A 20548-nucleotide genomic window follows, 5' to 3' on the forward strand; every position below is an offset into this window, starting at 1 on the left:
ATCACTAAATTAGGGTTGTTTTTAGAGATTTTTCGTGCTTGTGCCAAAATAAAAATTGCAAGCCTTGACTTTTGAGTGAAGTTTTTAGATTCATTCCAAGAATTTAACCCTACCCTATAACTGTTCTGATTCTGAGCCCCTGTGCGCAAGACGAAAGTAGCACAAGTGAATCTCACAACGTATCAATAGTTGACAATTATTCACATAATTATTTTCTTTCAACTGTATCGTTTACGCATATTATAATTAAGAATGGTTTATATAAAAAACAAATATTGAACTAATAGAAGCACGTAAATGATTTTATTTCACTGTCAAATTAACATAAAAACCAGACGCAAAATAAAACAGGCCAAAGTCCACGAGTTTACCAAACTACAGCAGTCTAACACATCCGACTTAATCACTCGTTTAAATAAACAAGATCCGTTAATTAGATTCACTAATTCATCACTTGGGAGCCCATGCACCTCTCGTTTTGGCCGCAAGAATCTTAGCAAACTCAGCCAGCTTGTCAGTCTCCGGCATAACATCCTTCACGGCAGGATCTGCACTGAACTTCTCAGCCCATTTGACCAGCCCTGGGATCTTTGCGTCGTCCAGAAGTTTGACCCCATTCATTTTCTCTGTGACTCTGAGCCACCCCAAGAAGCACCCGAACGCAATGTCTAGGTACCCAATTTTGTCTCCACTAAAGAAGTCCTTGCCTTTGCTGGTTTTCTGAAAGGCTTCCTCCAACTGAGCTAGCCCCTCGGCAACTTTCTCGACTGCTGCCTTCCTTGCATCATCTCCTTGAGCAGCACCAATGCCTTTCATCGCCGGAAACCACTGCACCAGCGGCACCAATGTTTACAAAAGTGAACATATTTTAAAACACGTTTGGAAAAATCTTTTGTACGAAGTAATTATGCAGATATTAATCATTCTATAAGCAATTCCAAATAGATCTTATTCGAGACGTAATAAAGAGAAAGACTAGCAACAAAACCTTTAAACATATTTTATCAAGTAATGAATCACACTGGTTAAATTATGAGGCTCCGCTCCAGGGAGATTGGCGGTTGTCCGCCCCACTTTGGAGGGTCGGAGCCGTGATTTCTCTGCCGTCGCCGCAACCACCCCATATTTTAAATAGCAAAGAATAAAAAAGCGACGTGCATCATTCATCAAATCCCTTACATTTAACTGGATAATCCAAAAGAATAATAATAAATTAATGAGATCAGCCTACAACAATTAAAAATTAAGGACATGAAGAAAAACCATGCAGTTACCTTCTCATCGATATAGGCAGCCCAGAATCTTGCAGTAGCGCGATCGAACGGGTCAGAAGGGAGGATAGATGGGCCAGAGGACCAAACCTCATCGATGTACTCAACAATGATGAGAGATTCACAAACGGGCTTGTCGCCATGAATCAGAACTGGGATTTTCTTGTGGACGGGATTGGACTGGAGCAGAAGCTGGCTTTTGGATCCGAATGTCTCCTCCAGAAACTCATACTCCACCGACTTGATATTGAGCGCGATCCGAGCCCTCATCACGTATGGGCTCGGCCAAGCTCCCAAAACCTTCACGTTGCTCTTCGCCATGATTGATTCAGATTTACTCGCAAACTCGAAAGGCTCTCAAAATGCAGATGCAAAATCTGTGGTTTGGGATCCGGTTATTTATGAATGTGCATGAAAGATAGTAAGGAGAAGGTAGAGGCTTAGAAAGTGACAGTTTGGTGTAAAAGTAATGACAATATGTGTGGCAATCCCACGTCGGTGGTGGAAGTTAAATATGATTATTTTACTTTAACTAATACAGATTTTTTTATAATAAAATTTCACATTTAATGGATTGGATAATTGATAAAATTAGAAATAATATCAGTGTGTTAGAGTAAGATCCTTCGAACTCGTGGATCTAAAAAATTTCGACAGTGATTTGTTTGCCGTATTGACTTTCAGCGTATTTGAACCTAGTTCTAGTCGGTATTGTCAGATAGGTAGTTGGTGTGTCGTGCGGCGGAGGTGGGAGCACGTAAGACGACGACAACTGGAACTGCGTGGCTTATTCTTGCACGTCAGAACGCACTTGATCCCTGCACACATCTCTCACAAAAAAAATAAATGTGATAAAAGATTGATAAAGGAGATATCATATACTGTCATATTTACGAAACTAAGACAAAAGAAGAAAAAAAAAATTAATATCATGGAAAATGCACCAGCCGGGAATCGAACCCGGGTCTGTACCGTGGCAGGGTACTATTCTACCACTAGACCACTGGTGCTACTGCTTTGGTGTGCACTCTTTCTATAATATCGATATATAAAAAAAAGTGACATCACACAGCTGTGAGCCGAGTTGAATTTCTTGAATAAACTGATTTTCATTACTTGTGTGTAGATTTCATAATTCACATGAAGTGTGTACAGAAAATGGAATTCAAAATCGTTACTAGAAAAACTAATGACTATTTTTTGTATTGATTTGTTGGTTTTGTTTGTAAACATACACAGTAACACAAGTAGCGGCAATCTTTGCAAAAAACAGTCATGTTACAAATCTATCGGGGGTTCAAAGCAATGGAATGGCTCGTTGAGACCAGAAAGCATTTCGGGGGCAGCCCGAAGTTTGCAATTCTTCCGAGTTCCTTCCGAGTCCTTCATTCTCGCTCGGTCTCTTTGGTCTTAAGTTGGCCCTTGAAGCAGTTGTATTTGCGATTAGCCCCTGGTGACGCCGTATCAGCTTAACTTTTTTCTTTGCTGATTTTCTGGGATGCAGGCACTTCTGCATGTTCTCTGCTTTTACATCCTCCAACTTTACCAAGAGTGCTGCACCCAGCCACAGTAGTTAAGATCAGAAGAATGCTGACATAACATTTCTAAGCTGCATGGAACGGTTTCATGTCAAATCATGAAAGAAGAAAAATCTACACATACCAGGAGGTTCGTGTTTACAGAACATTTGGGCAGTGATGAAATCCAACAGAACATTCGAGCGAAATAGCCATCTTGAGATTGCTTGGATCTGTTTACGGAACAGCCCTACTACTTAGGGCCCAGCTTCATCTATCTTTGATTTCGTATCAAATGTTCGATAGCCAGGTACACACGTAGGTCCCTGGCTAACAAAGAGTAATAGCTCATAACCTGCGCAGTATAGATTGATCAAGTAATGGGAAAAGGTCTAGAAATGATACCAATAAGAACTTACTAACATTTCAATATATCATCATTTCAGAGAGGCTGTGCAATATCCTATATCATACTAAACACATCGGGATGAGAACTATTACCGTGATGATAATATCGCAGATGCGATTCCGCAGGAACTAAAACTGAATTTCTGTCCAAGAGATCCCATTAGAGCAATTCTGCTACGTGTCTTCGTTCTTGGGCTTGCCAACAAGACAATTCTCTATAATTTCGTCGCAAAGATCAAGAGTAATGTCCATGTTCCCTTCTTCATAGTTCATATCAACAAAAATGTTGTATGTTTCTCTATCTGCAACCACACCATGTCTCCTCATTTCTTCGAATAGTTCCCTTGCCTCTGCAAATTTCTTTCTCTTGAAAAAACCCTTAATAAGTGCACTGTAACAACTTGACGTGGGAATAAATCCCTTCCCTGCCATTTCTTTATGCAAAAACCATGCCTCTTTCATATTCCTTGCCTTACAATGCCCTTTTATCAAAATGTTATAGGTGTTGCTATCAGGAATCACCCCGCCAGCACACATACTCCTATAAATTTCCGTCGTAGTACGCATATTATTTCTAATGCAGTACTGCTTCATGAGAGAATTGTAGGTTGCGGCATTAGGCACTATACCCTTCTCCAACATCCACTTGAGTAGCCTCTCAGCATCTTCCACCATTCCTGACAAACAAAATCCATTCATCAGCACATTGAATGTGACAACTGTAGGTTGAAGCCCTCTATCAAGCATCTCACGCAGGACCTTCTGAGCCTTGGTCATGTCTCTCATCTTACAATATGCATCCATCAAAGTGGTATAAGTAATAGTATCAGGACAGGGCCCTGCAGCCTCCATTTGTTCCACCAATTTTTCTGCCTCCGCTATGTTTCCCGACTTACAAAGGCCGTTAATAATTGAGTTGTAAGTGCAGACATTAAGCTGAAGGCCCTTCCTACACACCTCATGAAGAAGTTCATTTGCTACATCTACCTCCCCTCTTTTACAAAGGCCATCAGCCAGTGCCGTATAAGTGACAACATTTGGGGTAAGCCCCATGTTAACCATCTGGTTGTGAAGAGAAAACGCCTCTATCATCTCACCTGCTTTGCAATAACCATCAATAAGTGTTGTATAAGTAACTTCATCTGGTTCTAATCCTCTGCTAACCATTTCATTGAAGAGCTTATCTGCTTCTGTCATCTTCCCTATTTGACAAAATCCATGAATAAGGGCAGTATATGTTATATAATCGGGGACAACTTTCCTACCCCGCATTTCGTCAAATAGCCTACTTGCAGCAGGAACATTCCCCGACTTACAGAATCCATCAATTAGAGTAGTGTAGACAACATTATCAGGAAGTATTCCCAAAACCATCATCTCCCTCAGTAACATTTCTGCTTCAGATAGTTTACCAGTCTTACATAGAAGGAGTATTATGCTGTTATACGTATAGGAATTTTGAATCAATCCTTTTATTTTCATTTCCTCGATGAGCTTCAACACCTTCTGTAGTTCTCCAACATAACAATATCTGCTGATTAAAGTACTATAACTTACAACATCAGGTATACAACCCCTCAACTCCATTTGCAGGAGTAAATGGTGGGCTTCTTTTATTTTCCCTAATCGACAAAGACAATGAATGATAATATTGTATGATATGGTGTTCCAGTGAGAACCCACTTCAGGATATTCATTGAAAAACTTTATTGCCATCTCAATCCCATCAAAGGTGCTTGATAGCCGAGTAAGAAATAAATTACAGGAATCAACAGAGATAACCAACCCATAGCTCAACAATTTATCAAAAAGCTTTCTTGCTTCATTGAGCATCCCAGTTTCAACAAGGACCTGGAAGTAAACATCGAACACATGGGGATCTGAACCCCAATCCTTGTAAGTGTATATCAACCGATCAGAAAAGCGAGCGAATGAAACACTAACATCTAACTTGGGTTTTGCCCAAAAATTATGAATAAGCTCATGCGCTGTTTTAAGATCCCTTGATGCTGCAGCAATTTGTACAACGACACAGTGGGCTTCTAATGATGGCTCCCTTCGTAAGCATGCCCAGTCAAACAAATCCAACACTAGTTTATAGTCATTCTTAATATTCATGAGGACCCAAATAAGATGGTCAGACCTGAAATGAGATTCATAAGGCTTCAGAATACTGCAAAAGGGCTCAGAGCAGCGAAGCTTAATTGTGGTGGAGATGCGATGTACAAGTTCGGCATCTTTGATGGACGGTTTCTTGGGGGAATAGTCAGGAAAAGGCCTTGTATGTGTTGCTCCTAAGGAAATTCCATGACTCAAACATCTCCTAAAGATGAATAGTGAAGAATTTACAGCAAGATTTAAGCAAGGACGATGATAGGAGATCTGAAAACAATAGACTGACAAGATGGCGCGCCTCTTCATATCTACTCAAGGAACCCATCAAGAACAATTTTTGGGACCCTTTTCTAGTAATGCAGCGGCTTTCCTCCATTGAGAAGAACGAAAGCAAAGAGGTTGCTTCATCACATCACCTATATGGTAACAATTAAACACAAACACTAAACATATAAAAACTCTCGTAAAACAAAATATAGCGCCTATACATCAAAGCATACATAACATAACCAACTTTTGTTCGTTCGCCGAACATCATTTACAAACAGAGAATTTCATTAAAATGCAGAGAGTAGCACACTTGCATTGCATGGCAATACCTGAACAATGAACAAATTCTGATTGCAAAAGCAATAAAACCATTCAAGTTGCTACTATCTACATTGATTCCGAAACCGATAAAACGTTCAAAAATTTCATCAAATTGACATTCACAATCACACGCACACTCCGTCACTAACTAAAACAAATTAAAAGTGGTTCACGCATTCTATCAAACACTTGGTGAGCAATCAATAAAAAGTACTCAAAACTGAAAAATAAAGAAACAAGGTGGCAAAAGGGACAAGCTTTTGAAGCTGGGATGCATGAGAGGTGTTACCTTAGAAGTGGTCGACTGTGAAAAGCTCGAAAGCTTCCAACTTCCCAGAAACTTGTCTTCAGAAGGATGGCTGTTGCCTGTAAATATCTCGAGTTTCATTCAGCCTCCACTCTCCTCCGGCAGGTATTTAATTTTAGTGAGAGAAACAATACTGGATAAAGATATTTAACTGGGCCCTATATGTTTGGCCAATTTATTGACATCAAATACCAAGACTTGGGCCGGGCTCAAAATGATAAATGAGTTTATAAAATATATTATTGTGTGTTTTAACTTGAACGAGAGAAACTTGCATGCAATTAGAACACATAGGTAGTCGATCTCAAGTTTACCATCTCCGCAAATGACACTACTAGCATTAGAGTTTGATTGTATTATTTTTCACTTGTAAATAGAAGGTCTTCAGTTCAGCTCACTTGAATGACAAATTTAATACTTATTCATTGTGGCAAAATCATTAGGCGACTTAACTCAAATCTCTCTCTCCCTTTACTCTAATGGTAGGACATCACTGTACCAAAAAGAAAAACACCCAAACAAATAACGTCATGTGATAAACTTATAATCTTGCCACTCATCGTGATTGAGTAAGTTGTTCTCCCTTGGTATAATTCCCCCTCTCACATGTACATGTAAAGTTCCCCTAAGGCAATCCACGACTTGCGCTTAACAATTTTTTTAGTTTGGATACCCTACCAACAGAACTATTCCCCAGTTACATATATTATAGGAAACTTATTAAGAATAAAATTCGTTATCAACAAATAATGTCTTCGATGATGACATAAATAATTTGCAAAAGTTCAATAAATGGAGGAGAAATCATCATTGCTGCATTTTCAATCCGGTTTAATTCCAGAACACCATGCTTTTGATCTCTCTCTTTTTTTTCTGATTTAGGGCTGAAGTGGTAGTGGTGGGGAATATATACTCATTACTCCAAGCAAAAAGTTGAGTTTGTGAATGGAAATTCAAAAAATATATAGAAAGCCAGGGCTACAATTGCTTTGGGGACGAAACTATGGGTAGGTAGCCGTATTGGGATCTCAAATCACAAAAAATATATTATGTTTGAAAATGTTTTTGAAAAAGTTAAAAGTGATTTCAGATAACTAATTAAGGATGCTCAAAGTAGTGCATTTGACAAAAACAAATAAAAAAATTTCGGATTCTAAAAACCGGTGTCGGCGTTTTTAATAAAGTACTTTCAAGCATAAGTGCTTTCTACAGAAGCAAGTCGATAGTTAGGGTTACAAGCCATGTGAGTTACGTGACCAAGAACTGCATGGTGAATTAATATTGATTCCTAGACTGTTCATCGGATTAAATGGTTATTAACTTATTACTTCGTGTCTCCATTAATTAAATTATTGTTCGAGATGTCATTTGAGAAGGAGGGAGATAATCAATTCAAAGGTAGGCAGGGGGAACAAAGGCATCTGTTAAAAGGGAAAAGAGAATCACGGAACATCTAAAGCTAGCTAGTATTCTGGCTAAGTGGGTATGGACATTTAACTTTGCACTTTAGGTATCGAGTTTGATTCCGGACTTCCTCTATTTCACTGGAATGAAGAAAACAAAAACAAAACTAGCTACTGCCAATCGAAAGGGTTGATGAGATCCAAAACTACATGCTCCTTCTTTTCGGCGAAATATTAATACTTGTATCATCTCAAGTGATCGTCTGGTATACTATTTCTTTAAGTATACCTTACACTAGCTCGACATTAGTTGAGATAATACAAGTAGTTTTATTTATCGAAAACCTCTAGACCCGAAACTGTAAACTCACTAAGCTTTCTTGTTCCACTTCATAATATATATAGACACCAACACAGCACCAAGGCCTCACTTCACACCCTCTCATCAAACTAATCATTTTCTCCTCTCCAAACTCACAACAATATGAAGTTTAGCTCTCCTTCAACACCAACTCTCTCCATCACCTTCCTCTCCATCTTCCTCCTCCAACTCACCTTCATCTCCTCCCAAACCTGCCAAAGATCCTGCGGCGAACTCCCCCTCAAGTTCCCATTCGGCAGCGACCCCGGCTGTGGCGACCCGCGCTTCAACCCTCACGTGTCGTGCAGCCAGGGAAACCCCATCTTCACAACCCACACCGGATCCTACCCCATCACCCACATAGACTACACAAACAAGGTCATGTACATCTCAGACCCCTCCATGTCAACATGTTCATGCAAACAACAATCCAAAGGGTTTGCCCTAGACTGGGACGCACCCTTCGATTTCCAAGATGACAACGTTTTTGCCCTACTCGACTGCTCACTTTCCACCTCTCCAATCTTCCAACAAAACTCCCTATACGCTGTCAAAAAAAACAGCTCAAAAATCTCCCTATGTGCCAACCAAGGTGCCCCGATTTGTAGCTACTTGTACTCATGTCAGGCGATCAGCACAATCAACCTCCCGACATCCACCTGTTGTGTTTACACGCCGGTGGATCTCGGGCCGGCTTTCGAGATGGATTTGGAGAAGCTGCAGTGCAGCTCTTACTCAGGGTTTTACAGCTTCAACGAACGTGAGTCTGATCCTAATAGTTGGAAGTACGGGATTGCCCTCAAGTACAAGTTTAGTGTGAACAACGAGTATCCGAGTTCGTGTGCTAATTGTGAGAGGAGTAATGGAGTTTGCGGGTATTATGGGAATTACAACTCGTTTATATGTAATTGCCCCAGTGGGATCAACACCACCAATGATTGTTTCTTTGGAGCTTCATATAATAACGGTTCAAGGCTTCGATCGTGGCAGATTGGTACGTATTCAATCTCTCCTTTTACCCTTTTGTGGTTTCATTTTTTAATTTTTTTATTCACATTTCAGGACGGTACAAAGAGTACACTGGTCTAATCAACTTAGTTTGTTTGTGATGTTTTTGCAGGGACTTGGTTAATCTATTGCTTGGCTTGGTTATTGCTTTTGGTAGTGTAGATTGTGAAATTTCGTAGATGGATTTTAAAGTTCAAATGCAAGTTGAGGTTTGAACTTTTTATGAATCCTATAAAATATGTTGAGATTCAACTTTTTGTTGTAAACTGTTGAGATTTCTCCTCAATGTTCGTAGCGATAACTAGGTTAAGCCAATTAGCTAAACCAATGTACGTGTCATCTTGCCCCGATGTTATATAAAAAATAAGATAAAAGAATTCAAAAACCCAAAGGAAATGGCATATAAAAAGAAGATTAGGGAATTTGGTTCCATCTTTTTGTAGCATTATCACCACTCAGAAAGAATCAACTTTCATTACAAAGGCTCTTTCTGTATCCACATTTACATCACCACATATGGTTGGCTAGATTCTACAGGGGCAGAACAGTAACTTTCTCCATCTAGCTTCTTTACAATTGTAAAAACGGTAAATGAGGGACCGAGAAAGCAACCTAGGTGAGAAAATTTTGACAGAGCTAACCCCCACCGGATATTTACAACGGCATACTATGACGGCAAAACTTGTTTCTCTGTATTTCTTCTTTTCACATTCTTTATACTGTAAGCAAAAAAATGTTGATCAATGCGTCATTACTGGTCATCGCATATTGCAGCACTGGGGTTTCCCTTGCTGTTGCAGTTTGTCCCACATGCATATCATTTGTCTCGGAGATTGGTAATGCGCGGTGTAATAGTTGTCGATGCACCCAAACTGGCAGAACTTCCAGCTGTGCACATACTCCACCGGTTTAGATTTGTTGAACTGCTCCACCCACATTCCCATGCTCACATCTTCCATCTTGTACAACTGCACAGAACAGAAGTTAATTTAAAGATATGGAGACCTGTGCACGGACTACAGATGCTAACAAGAAAAAACAGTATTTTCACCACATACTCGCAACTTGTGCTTCTCAAACTCGGATACGATGGATTTTGCTATGTCAGAGGAGATTATGTATCCTGGACCATTTGCATAGGGTGGATAATCTTCTTATGGCCATTCCTGGAGCTCACCAAGGAAAAATATGAAGGATGAGAGATTGCTCATGACACAACCCATATACGAATTCTATATGAACGTGAACTAAAAAGCAACACCTTTAAATGACATATTGATTGTTAGGAGCTAAATACTATCTAATTCTTATCACCAGTCACAATTGCAGACGACAACATACGCAATGAGGCAAATGACAATCAGGTAGATAAGAAAACCGAATAAAATATTCACATTAAAAGCTAGAGTTTGGTAAGAGTATTAAGGCTGTCAAATTAATGGTGGTTCCTCTATCTCCTTTTTTAAGTAAAAATTTGTTCCTCTGTCTCTTGATTGCTAAAAAATATTACTCTAATCCAAAGCATCAACACTCAACTAAGAGTAGTCACAAACAGAATTTACCAGAAAACGTATTAACATGAGGCACAAGATCAAAGCTAAGCATTCGAAGATAAACTTGTAAATCACAAGTTGTAAACATTTGTCCTTAAAATCAGAGAAAAGAATGTTAACCGCATTAAGCAATATATTTAAAGGACATATACAGCTTGAGAAGATCAGAATTACTTAATGGTTTAGAGAATACCAGAAAGGACTTACAAACAGTGAAGTTGTACATCAATCTCAAGTTTGTATAATTTGTTGTTTAGAATCATTGGTGAAGAGCAGAAGAATGCATACCTCATATGTCACTGCCCATTTACCATGGCGAAGAGGGTTGTGGTGGTAGTTCATATTTCCAATATAGAAGCTTCTATACCCATGAATTTTCCGTGCTTCCTTGAGCACAGCATCCACCCTGACAAATGTGTCATCATCGCACTTCATGATATACCTTGCAGGCACAGTGCGAACCTGTAAAGAACCACATACATTGATGTTAAGTATATCCATAAGAAAAAAATAAGTAAAGCCAATTTGAAGTCCTGTTATGAAGCTTACCCCATATTCACAAATTGCAACAGTCTTCAATACTACCAGATCATAGTTATCCATATAAGGAACTATAACAATGTCCCCATAATAATCTACTTCTTTCATAAGCTCTACATTTATGTCCTTTCTTCCATGCTGTCAAAATATAATTCCAAATACTGTAAATACTTGACATTTATCAAAGCACAAAACAAACATTCTACATTCCTTACCAGTGCTACAAAAAAAAGAGCCACAACACGCGAAGATTTGATTAATTTATGCTGCATCCAAGACTTTCTCACAGCCATACGCTCCGCAAAATGGTTGCCAGCAGACAGAATGCCAACAAACAACTCTACATGCCCATAGGGAAGAAACGGAGATTTCCACTTCGTAACCATTTCAAGGTGCATCCGAGGCGAAAAACTAGGATGTGATGTGGGCAAGGAGGCTGCAAGCACAGAGTGCACATCAATGTCTCCATTTACAGATAGTCCGGTAGCATCCTCAAGAACAAATCCCTGTCAATCCGTGAATAAGATTTTAAGATATTCCGCATTCCTTACATTGTAGGTTAATATCACAACACAAAGGTACACAGTGCGATAAGGGAAAGAAGTGACATGCCTACCATCAACATTGATATGGAAACCTTCCAAACCAGCACTTACAGTAAGAATAAACAGCTTTCCCTCTGAAAAAGGGTATGGCCAGTCTATGGTCACCTTCTTTGTTCGTCCTATCAGCCTGTTCAACCACCATGTGACCTTCAATTCTTCCGACTTATTGTCATCGTCACGAATCCATTTCTCACATTTCACCTGTCCATCAACTTCACAAAACAAAAGAATCAGAAAACACATAACAATCTCACCAAATAATGGAATCGCAACCGCTTTATTTAGATCAGATTGGCACATCTAATATAATATACTCTTTACCTACCAAACTATAATTTAGTTAAATACAACCCAAAAACACAAAGACCCCTTATTTCTCAATTCATTAAGCAAAGCAATTAGAACACATTGAAGCCACCTACAGGTATCTTCATCAGCCAGGGACTTCCACCCCTCGCAGCGGAGGGCCGACCCCCATTGCATCCGGTAACAAGTGTTCTGCTCGATCACCGGCTTCCCACTCCAATCCCCCTTCAACCTCGGATTGAAATGCAGTATCCTCGGCGGGTCCTCCCCCTCCATGTTCTTCAAACCCTGCAACTCCATCATAAACTGAGAGACCATCACCGCCTCGTCCCCCTCCTTCAGTATCGCAATCTTCGGGTCGTACTCCGAGTGGGCCCACCTCGGCGTGCCCACCACCGTTATGTGAGACCCGAGAGTCATCCCGCAGGGAATAACCATTACCCGTTTCAGGGACTCGAATTGGGACCCGGACAGAAAAAACGAGCCCGGGCACGGCTCGGAGCGGTTCTCGGGCTTGGTCTCCAGGTCAGACTCAAGCTTTCTGGCCTCAAGCTCCGCCCACAGCTCCTTCCCAGCTGCCCAAGCGCTCTTGGCAGTTCTGTGAAGCTCGGAGACTTGGTCCTTACTGACATTGCCGCCGAACAGAGTGTCCTCGAACACCAAGCCGGAAACTTTCTTGACCTCCCGCATTTGCCGCTGGGGAGTCCGGTACGGTGAGCCGGCCTGCTCGGGGCGTCCCTCTCGCCCATTTCCTCCTCGCTCTCGAGCCAAAACGTCATGGGAAATGCGTCCTCCAGTGTCTCGAGCAGCCCGTCGTCCAAACCCGACGACCCGAACCCGGATTTCAAAACATGGGGTATTTCGAAGCTGATCAGGAGCAAGTAGACGAACACTGCCCCAAATAAAACCTGAAACATTCTGAGTCGACTCGGCGGCAGCAAGGAATCGAACTTGCGTCGCTTCATTTGGGTACTTTTATTCCCACAACACCCCTCAAAACTTTTGCCCTTTTAGGACAATGGGCATAAAACGATCACCGGCACTGATTTTCTCTGCTATGCTGCTCCTGCTGTAAACCCTAAATTTGAAGAATTTGGGGAAAATCAAGGGTTAATTCGCACCCACAGGCAGAGAGAAAGCTTGAATTTTTCAGACATTAGTCTTTGGCGAATTGACGCCTTTGAATTTCTAAATATTGTTTAGTTTCAGAATCCACAAGAGTGTAACCGCGCCGTTTTACGGAACTAGCTTACAAAATAAGTCCGACATGGTGTCGGCACGTGGTTAGAGTAATTTTTTTTTTTTGTAATTAATTATTTATTACAAAATAAATGATGTGTTATCTACACTACACATTATTTTTTACTTTTTTTTCACAGTCATTGTTAATTTATATCCTTTAATATTCTTTGATTCATTCGATCCGACGGCCGAAAATTAAAAGAGTATGAAAGAAGTAAAAATGGTGTGTGTGGATAACACACCCCCTTTAATAATTATTTAAGTTGGTGTTATTTAGTTGGGGTGTAACTTGAGTTGGGTCAACTGGTATCCCATCATGTCCTACTGGATTTCAAATTCGATTGGTCAGATTAGAACGAAGAAAAAACTTGCCCAAATCCAACCGGACCTCAACCCAATCACCTTGAGTTGGCTTGGGTTGATGTCTTTCCCGCCCATGTCAATCCAAACACAACCCGATTTTAAGCACAAATTCGTTTATGCACATAATACCCATCTCACTTCATATTATATAAGTTATATATAAATTTTTGAATGCTAATTTGATATTTATTGTCGGTTTTCATATGGATAATGAATGAGAGTATCACTTTTACATTGCTTTTGGTTGAAGCTTTGGTATGCGTTTTATAATTTAATTTTAATTTTGCATGGTTGAAACATTAGAAATAATTTCCAAGTTGTTTGTTTCAACTTTTGTATGAATGATGATATTTTGGTTCAATTTTTTTTTTTAAATGCAAAATCAAGTGTTATAAGATTGAACTGGATAAAGTTGGGCGAATTCAAACCCGAATTGTGAAGGGTTGGTTTGACCATCCAACCTGCTTAACCCACCTGAGTTACACTCCTACTATTCACACACTTCTTTTTTATTTTTTACAAGAGAAATGTCAAGAAGACTCTTTCAAAAGTAGAATTTTTCATAGACTATCTGTCACCTCATGTTTTTGGTACAATATTTTATAATATTAGCACAAGAATTGACGTTAAATTATTTGTTGGTACAATATTTTATAATATTAGCACAAGAATTGACGTTAAATTATTAGGTGACAGATAGTCCATAAAGAGTCTCACTTTGAGAGAATCTCGTTAGCATTTCTCTTTTTATAATCACAGTTCAATTTTCAATGTCAAATTGAAGAAATTTACGATGATCAAATAACATAAATTAATTATAAAAAAATAAATAAATTTAGGGTAAATTACATTTTACCCTCTCAGGTTTCGTTACAATTACAACCTCATACAATATTTTTAAAACATTTTTATCTCATACATTGAGTATTTTTTTTCTTTTTTTTAAATTTCATACAACCGTTAAAAAATCTATTAAATTAATCGTTAAGTGATGATGTGGCAAATATGGAGTCCTCATTTGTGATGACGTGGCTGCCACATTTGTGTCACATGACTAAACACTTAATTAAAAAATTAAAAAATTAATTAAAGAAAAATTAAAAAAAAATTTATTTCCAAAATCCCCTTCGCCCACCACGCACCCCTCCTCCCAAAAATCCCAAAATCCCCTGAACCCCTTCCCTCATCCCCCTTCAGTCGCCTACTCCCTCATCTCCAGCCCCTCCTCTCTTCTCACTGTCGTCTCCCTCACCGGAGCGTGGATCTTCCTTTACGCACGCCGATCGCTGAAGCAGCCTCTAGTGGTCCTTGAGCACATGGTCTTCTGGCTGGGCATGGTGACGTTGATCGCGATCTTGGTGACGAGCTGGGTGGCGGTTTTGACTCTCCGGACCTTGACGAGTTCGGAGACTCCGGGGACTATATAGATTTGGCTACGGGTTTGGGCGGTCTGCCGGCGAGCTATCTTTGGGAGATTTTGAAGAGGTTGCCATCGCTGGGCCTGTTGTCGGCGGCGATGCTGTGCAGGGGGTGAAGGGAGACGACGAGGAGGTTATGGAAAGTGGGGGAGGTGGGGTGGGGTGGGATGGGGTGGGTTTTTGGATGGGAGGGGAGGTGAAGAAAGTGGACGAGAGGGAGGTGGGTTTTTAAATGTATAAAAAATTATTTTTTTACCGCTGGCATAAATTTGTCAGCCATGACAGCACAAATATGGATCTCATATTTGCCAAGTCATCACTTAACGGATTTTCTAACAGATGTATGAAATTGAAATAAAATGATAAGTAAATGTATGAAATTGAAATGTTTTAAAGATGTAAGAAATTGAAATCGATCCCAAACTTAAGGGGGGTAAAATGTAATTTACCCATAAATTTAAGATGATCAAGTTTATATTTTTAGTATGAAAATTGTGCAAAAAAAATAAAGTGACGATGAATCTATGAAAAGTCTCATTGTTTAAATAGTCTCTTTAGACATATTTCAACCCTTGGAGTAAAACTCAAATTTTAGGTTCTAAATCTGCTCCAACCCTAAGGGTAAATATGAGTTTTAACCCAAAAATCATTTATTGGGCAACTTTAGGTCAAGATTCCCTCGAGTTAGTAGGGATGGTCCACTATATATATATATATATATATATATATATATATATATATATTTGTTTAGTTTTATATTTATAAATTTATTGAATTCAACGGCTAAGATCTAATATGATCAAATTCAACGGTTGAAAAAAAAGATCTAACGGTTCAAATTTAAATCTAACAGTTAAAGTAACTGAAAAATAAATTCTTTATATGTTTCATATTCTTTCATAGTGTTCCATGAGTTTCATGGTGTCGGTGTAGTGATTTTTTAATATTTATCGGAATCTAAATATTTTTAGGTTAAAATGTTCATAAAATTAAATTATGATAGTTTACATAATTTTTATTTAAAAAAAAAAGTTACTTCAAAAAAATATTATCCTAAATTATTTTCTTAATAATTATGAACTCAAAATTTAACTCAAAATAATTGGAGTAAAAAAATTTATTTCTGAATTAAAATATAAATGTTTTGTGTTAACAATTTAAATTTTAATCTAAAAATTAAAGATGGTCTTAATATTTCTCAAATTCAAATTTTGTAATGAAAACTATGGGGTAGTTCATAGAACTTCATACACCCTCGGATTCTTCACCTGTGGACCACCTGGTCACCTTTTTATTCTCTTTTTGAGATTTGTTCCCCTTCGTATAATAACAACAAAAAAATGATTAAAAGGAGGTTAGCAGAAAATCAAAACACGTAATCAGGAACGTGGCTTCAAATCGAGGATTTGGATTCCTCTTCAAAGCAAAGGTTTCTGAATAAGATCTGGAAGCAAGTTGTTTCTCCAAAATTAAGTTGTTCACCTGGAGCCTTGTGAAGGAGAAATTACAAACTAGAAATAGGCTTAGCAAGTTTATAACAACCTTGGATAACAAATGTCCGTTGTGTAATAATCATGAGGAGGATCAGGATCACCTTTTCCTCCATTACTCGTATGTAAAACAGGTATGGAACTGCTCAAATGATGCTTTATTTTTAAATATTGACAGTAACCTCACGTAAGTGAATGGCTGTGTGGCTTACCACACAATGATAAGAGTACAATGAATAGTTTAAGTAAAGCTCTAGCTATCTGCTGGCAAATTTGGAATACAAAAATGCTAGTATATTTAAAAATGAGAAGCCATTTCATAATAGATATTTTACTCGCGCCATGAATATGGTTATTACTTCAAGGAGAATTCAGGTCATGCAGATAAAGCATAAGCAATTGTTGAAGACAATTTGATTATTATTTTTGTGAGGTGTGTTGTTTACTTCTCACACATTTTTTGGTAATTTCTATCATTTGTTATTTTTCAATTTATTCGATTTGATAGTTAAAAATTAAAAGAATGTGTGAGAAATAAAAAAAAGGATATGTCACACCGCTTATTTTTGTAGTATTAGAAGAAATTCTAAGTTTATTATCGCCATAATAAAATAAAAAGTCAGCCATACGTCCAATTGCATGTCGTTTTCTAATTCTAGAAGGAGAAATTTTATTGTTTCTTTTATCCATGACAATTTTTATTTTCTCTATAACAAATAAAAACAATCAAATCAAACAGGTGAGTATGTGGCAAGAAAAATTCTCAAATACCGTTATAAAAATGATTTAGCAAATTTAATCTCAGCAAAGTTTTGTAATGTAACTTGATTATTTAGTTTTTAAGAGGAAACAAGTCGAACTTGATACAAATGTTTCTTTTTGTTCAAAATTAACTTTTGAGACCATTGAGGTGCGTCTTACTCCTCAGTGTGCGCCACTTGCATAAGATTCTATCAAGCATAAAACTCTGAAATTTTAAGTGAATTTCTTTGGAATATCAAGTAGGAATGACGAATGTATAACCTTCGATATAGCTTATAGGCCTTGGTTGAAACAGAACCAAACGATATCGTTAAATAATAATTGGTTCGATGTTAATTTTGGTGTAACAAAGGTCCACTATAGACCATGCAACTCCCTCATAAATAGAAAGAAGAGAGAAGTCTTTTGTCTTTTTATTAATCGTTACAATATCGCATAATGTTACGATCCATTACATTATAATGCGTTTTTTATGTCGGTTCCACAACCTACGCGCTCTATTACAGTTCACAACATACTTACAACGCTACTTTGCAGTTCTCAAAAGATCAATTTATAGGTGGTACTTTGTCAAATAGAAACTTTTCAGCATCATGCAACTAATTAATTAGGTTGAATTCGTTCCCGTGGCTTAAAATTCATACAAGGATGAATCGATGACAGTCACAATCGAGTAGGTTTTCTTTTTGGATTTAAGTCACGCGTACTACATGATTACCACATGTTTTTTTTTTTGGTTAAAATAAAAAGAGCCAACGGTGGCTTCACCTTTGTAGTCCTCCTTTCAGGGTCGGACAACCTCACAGAGATATTTCAGTCTTCTTCTAGTTACCATCGTGTGATTCATGAGTATCAAGAATCGAATCCAGAACATATCATGTGAAATACAAACCTAGAATTCGTCCTAGACGATTAAGATCATCTCCAAAAGAGATATAAAAAATACCATATAGATACATATCGGTAACAAATGATGTATCATTTACTCTAACCGAGATGTCAACACTACAAAACTAAGAAAAAGTAAAGGCCAAAACATTTGCATACCTCAACTATTGGCGTCATGACAGTTTCATACCTCATATTTTAAAATTGACAATGTCATACTGCATCTTAGGAATTTGTGACAATGTCATACCTCCGTCAATTTTTCTGTTAAATGCTGACGTGGCAAGAGATGGGAACCACTTTCTATTAAAATATTATTAAAAACTAAAAAAAATATTTAATATTTTTTAAATATTAAAATAATAAATAAAAGTAAAATTATAAAAAAAAAAGGGTAAAGTACAAAAAACTACCTCAACTATTGTGGTCACAACAGTTTCATACCTCATCTTTTAAAATTGACAATGTCATACCGCATCTTACGAATTTGTGACAATGTCATACCTCCATCAATTTTTCTGTTAGTTTTTCTGTTAAGTGCTGACGTGACTTGATTTGGAACCTACTTTCTATTAAAAAATTATTAAAAACTAAAAAACAATTATTTAATATTTTTTTAATATTAAAATAATAATAAAAAGCAGAAGAAAAAAAAAAAAAACCCCTCATTTCGTCCCTCCCCTCCCCCTTCCTCCCTCCTCTCTCTCCTCTCCCCATCTTCATCTTCTTCCCCCACCTGCAAATCCCAACAAAAAAAAAAAAAAAAAAATCCAATTTGTCTTCCCCCCACACCCACACCCACACCCACACCCACACCCACCCACACTCTTCTCCCTCCTGCAACCCAGAAAAAATAAAAATAAAAATAAAAACCCCAGATCCCGTCGGTAGGAAGATGGGTGAGCAGAGAAGGTGGAGGATGAGTGCGGAAGAGGATGTGGAGAATGGATGAAAGTGGTGGATTTGGGGTTTGATGGGTTTTCAAAATTTTCTTTTGTTTTTTTCCTTCTTTTTTTTCTCTTCTTCTTCTTCTTCTTCTTTTTCTTCAACAGGGGAGTTGATGGTTTAAAAAAAAAAAAAAAAAAAAATTTCATTCCTCCTTTTTTTCCTTTTCTTCTTCTTCCTCCTCCTCCTTCTCTTTCTCCTTCTTCCGCAGGGGGGTGTTGATGGGTTTTCAATTTTTTTTTTATTTTTTCTTCCTCTCCTCCTTTTCTTCCTCTTCTTCTTCTTCCTCCTTCTCCTTCTCCCTTCTTTTTTTCCTCTTCTTCTTCTTCTTCTTCCTCCTCCTCCTCCTCCTCATTCTCCTTCTTGTTCTTCCGCAAAGGGTTGTTGGGTTTTCAAAATTTTTTTATTTTTTTTATTTTTTTGGGTTTGCAGGTGGGGGGAAGAAAATGAAGATGGGGAGAAGAGAGAGGAGGGGGAGGGGGAGGGGAGGGACGAACTGATGGTTTTTTTTTTTCCTCTGTTTTTTATTATTATTTTAATATTTAAAAAATATTAAATTTTTTTTTTTTAGTTTTTAATAATTTTTTAATAGAAAGTATGTCCCGAATCAAGCCACGTCAGTACTTAACAGAAAAATTGACGGATGTATGACATTGTCACAAATTCGTAAGATGCGGTATGACATTGTCAATTTCAAAAGATGAGGTATGAAACTGTCGTGACCCCAATAGTTGAGGTAGTTTTTTGTACTTTACCTTTTTTTTTTTTTTTAATTTTACTTTTATTTATTATTTTAATATTTAAAATATATTAAATATTTTTTTAGTTTTTAATAATATTTTATTAATTTTTTAATAGAAAGTGGTCCCCGTCTCTTGCCACGTCAGCATTTAACAGAAAAACTAACAGAAAAATTGATGGAGATATGACATTGTCACAAATTCGTAAGATGTGCTATGACATTGTCAATTTTAAAAGATGAGGTATGAAACTGTCGTGACCCCAATAGTTAGGAGTGGCGGATATTAGATTTGCACCTAAAAGTGGCATGGCTATTAGTAAATAGGGGCAAATAAGTACTTATATCCGCCCCTAATACATTTTCTGCACGTAAGCTAATCTGGCGTGGAAAACATATTAAATGCGGATATTTATAGAATTAGGGACGATTAATAATGCCCCTCCTTTATTATTTACATTTAAATATATCATTTAATTATATTTGATTTTTTACATTTGGTGTAGATTTATTCACTCTAAATAAAATTTAAATTAAAAAAAACATCAATATTATTTATAATTGATTTTAATTACCAAATTTACATTCATAATTTTAATAACCAAATTTAAATTCATATTATTAAAGCTAAATGCATTATTATTGAAATTTTAACATTAAATATTGTACATAAAATAAAGGTATAAAACTTGTCTCATAATACATAACGCAAATGT

General features: G+C 37.6%; 2 protein-coding genes, 1 non-coding gene and 1 pseudogene across 3 annotated transcripts; 1 reads left to right on the plus strand and 3 right to left on the minus strand.

Moving 5' to 3' along the window:
- Nucleotides 1–281: 281 nt before the first annotated feature.
- LOC137731362 (pentatricopeptide repeat-containing protein At1g05670, mitochondrial-like) lies at nucleotides 282–5727 on the minus strand. The gene is made up of 4 exons (XM_068470467.1): nucleotides 3375–5727; nucleotides 2746–2825; nucleotides 1275–1627; nucleotides 282–828 (listed from the first exon to the last, which is right to left on the minus strand). The coding sequence occupies exons 1-4, from the start codon at nucleotides 5615–5617 to the stop codon at nucleotides 451–453; spliced, it is 3054 nt and encodes a 1017-aa protein (XP_068326568.1). The 5' UTR covers nucleotides 5618–5727; the 3' UTR covers nucleotides 282–450.
- Nucleotides 2211–2281, minus strand: TRNAG-GCC (transfer RNA glycine (anticodon GCC)). The gene has a single exon. It is a non-coding gene; the product is annotated as a tRNA-Gly (tRNA).
- Nucleotides 5728–7820: 2093 nt separating the features above from the next.
- On the plus strand, nucleotides 7821–9357 carry LOC137731817 (uncharacterized). Its single transcript, XM_068471048.1, has 2 exons — nucleotides 7821–8967; nucleotides 9094–9357. The coding sequence occupies exons 1-2, from the start codon at nucleotides 8097–8099 to the stop codon at nucleotides 9141–9143; spliced, it is 921 nt and encodes a 306-aa protein (XP_068327149.1). The 5' UTR covers nucleotides 7821–8096; the 3' UTR covers nucleotides 9144–9357.
- Nucleotides 9358–9452: 95 nt separating this feature from the next.
- On the minus strand, nucleotides 9453–12700 carry LOC137731818 (hydroxyproline O-galactosyltransferase GALT6-like; annotated as a pseudogene).
- Between the last annotated feature and the right edge of the window lie 7848 nt (nucleotides 12701–20548).

The sequence above is a fragment of the Pyrus communis genome, chromosome 4, assembly GCF_963583255.1.
Source record: "Pyrus communis chromosome 4, drPyrComm1.1, whole genome shotgun sequence".
In the NCBI taxonomy this organism is placed as follows: domain Eukaryota; kingdom Viridiplantae; phylum Streptophyta; class Magnoliopsida; order Rosales; family Rosaceae; genus Pyrus; species Pyrus communis.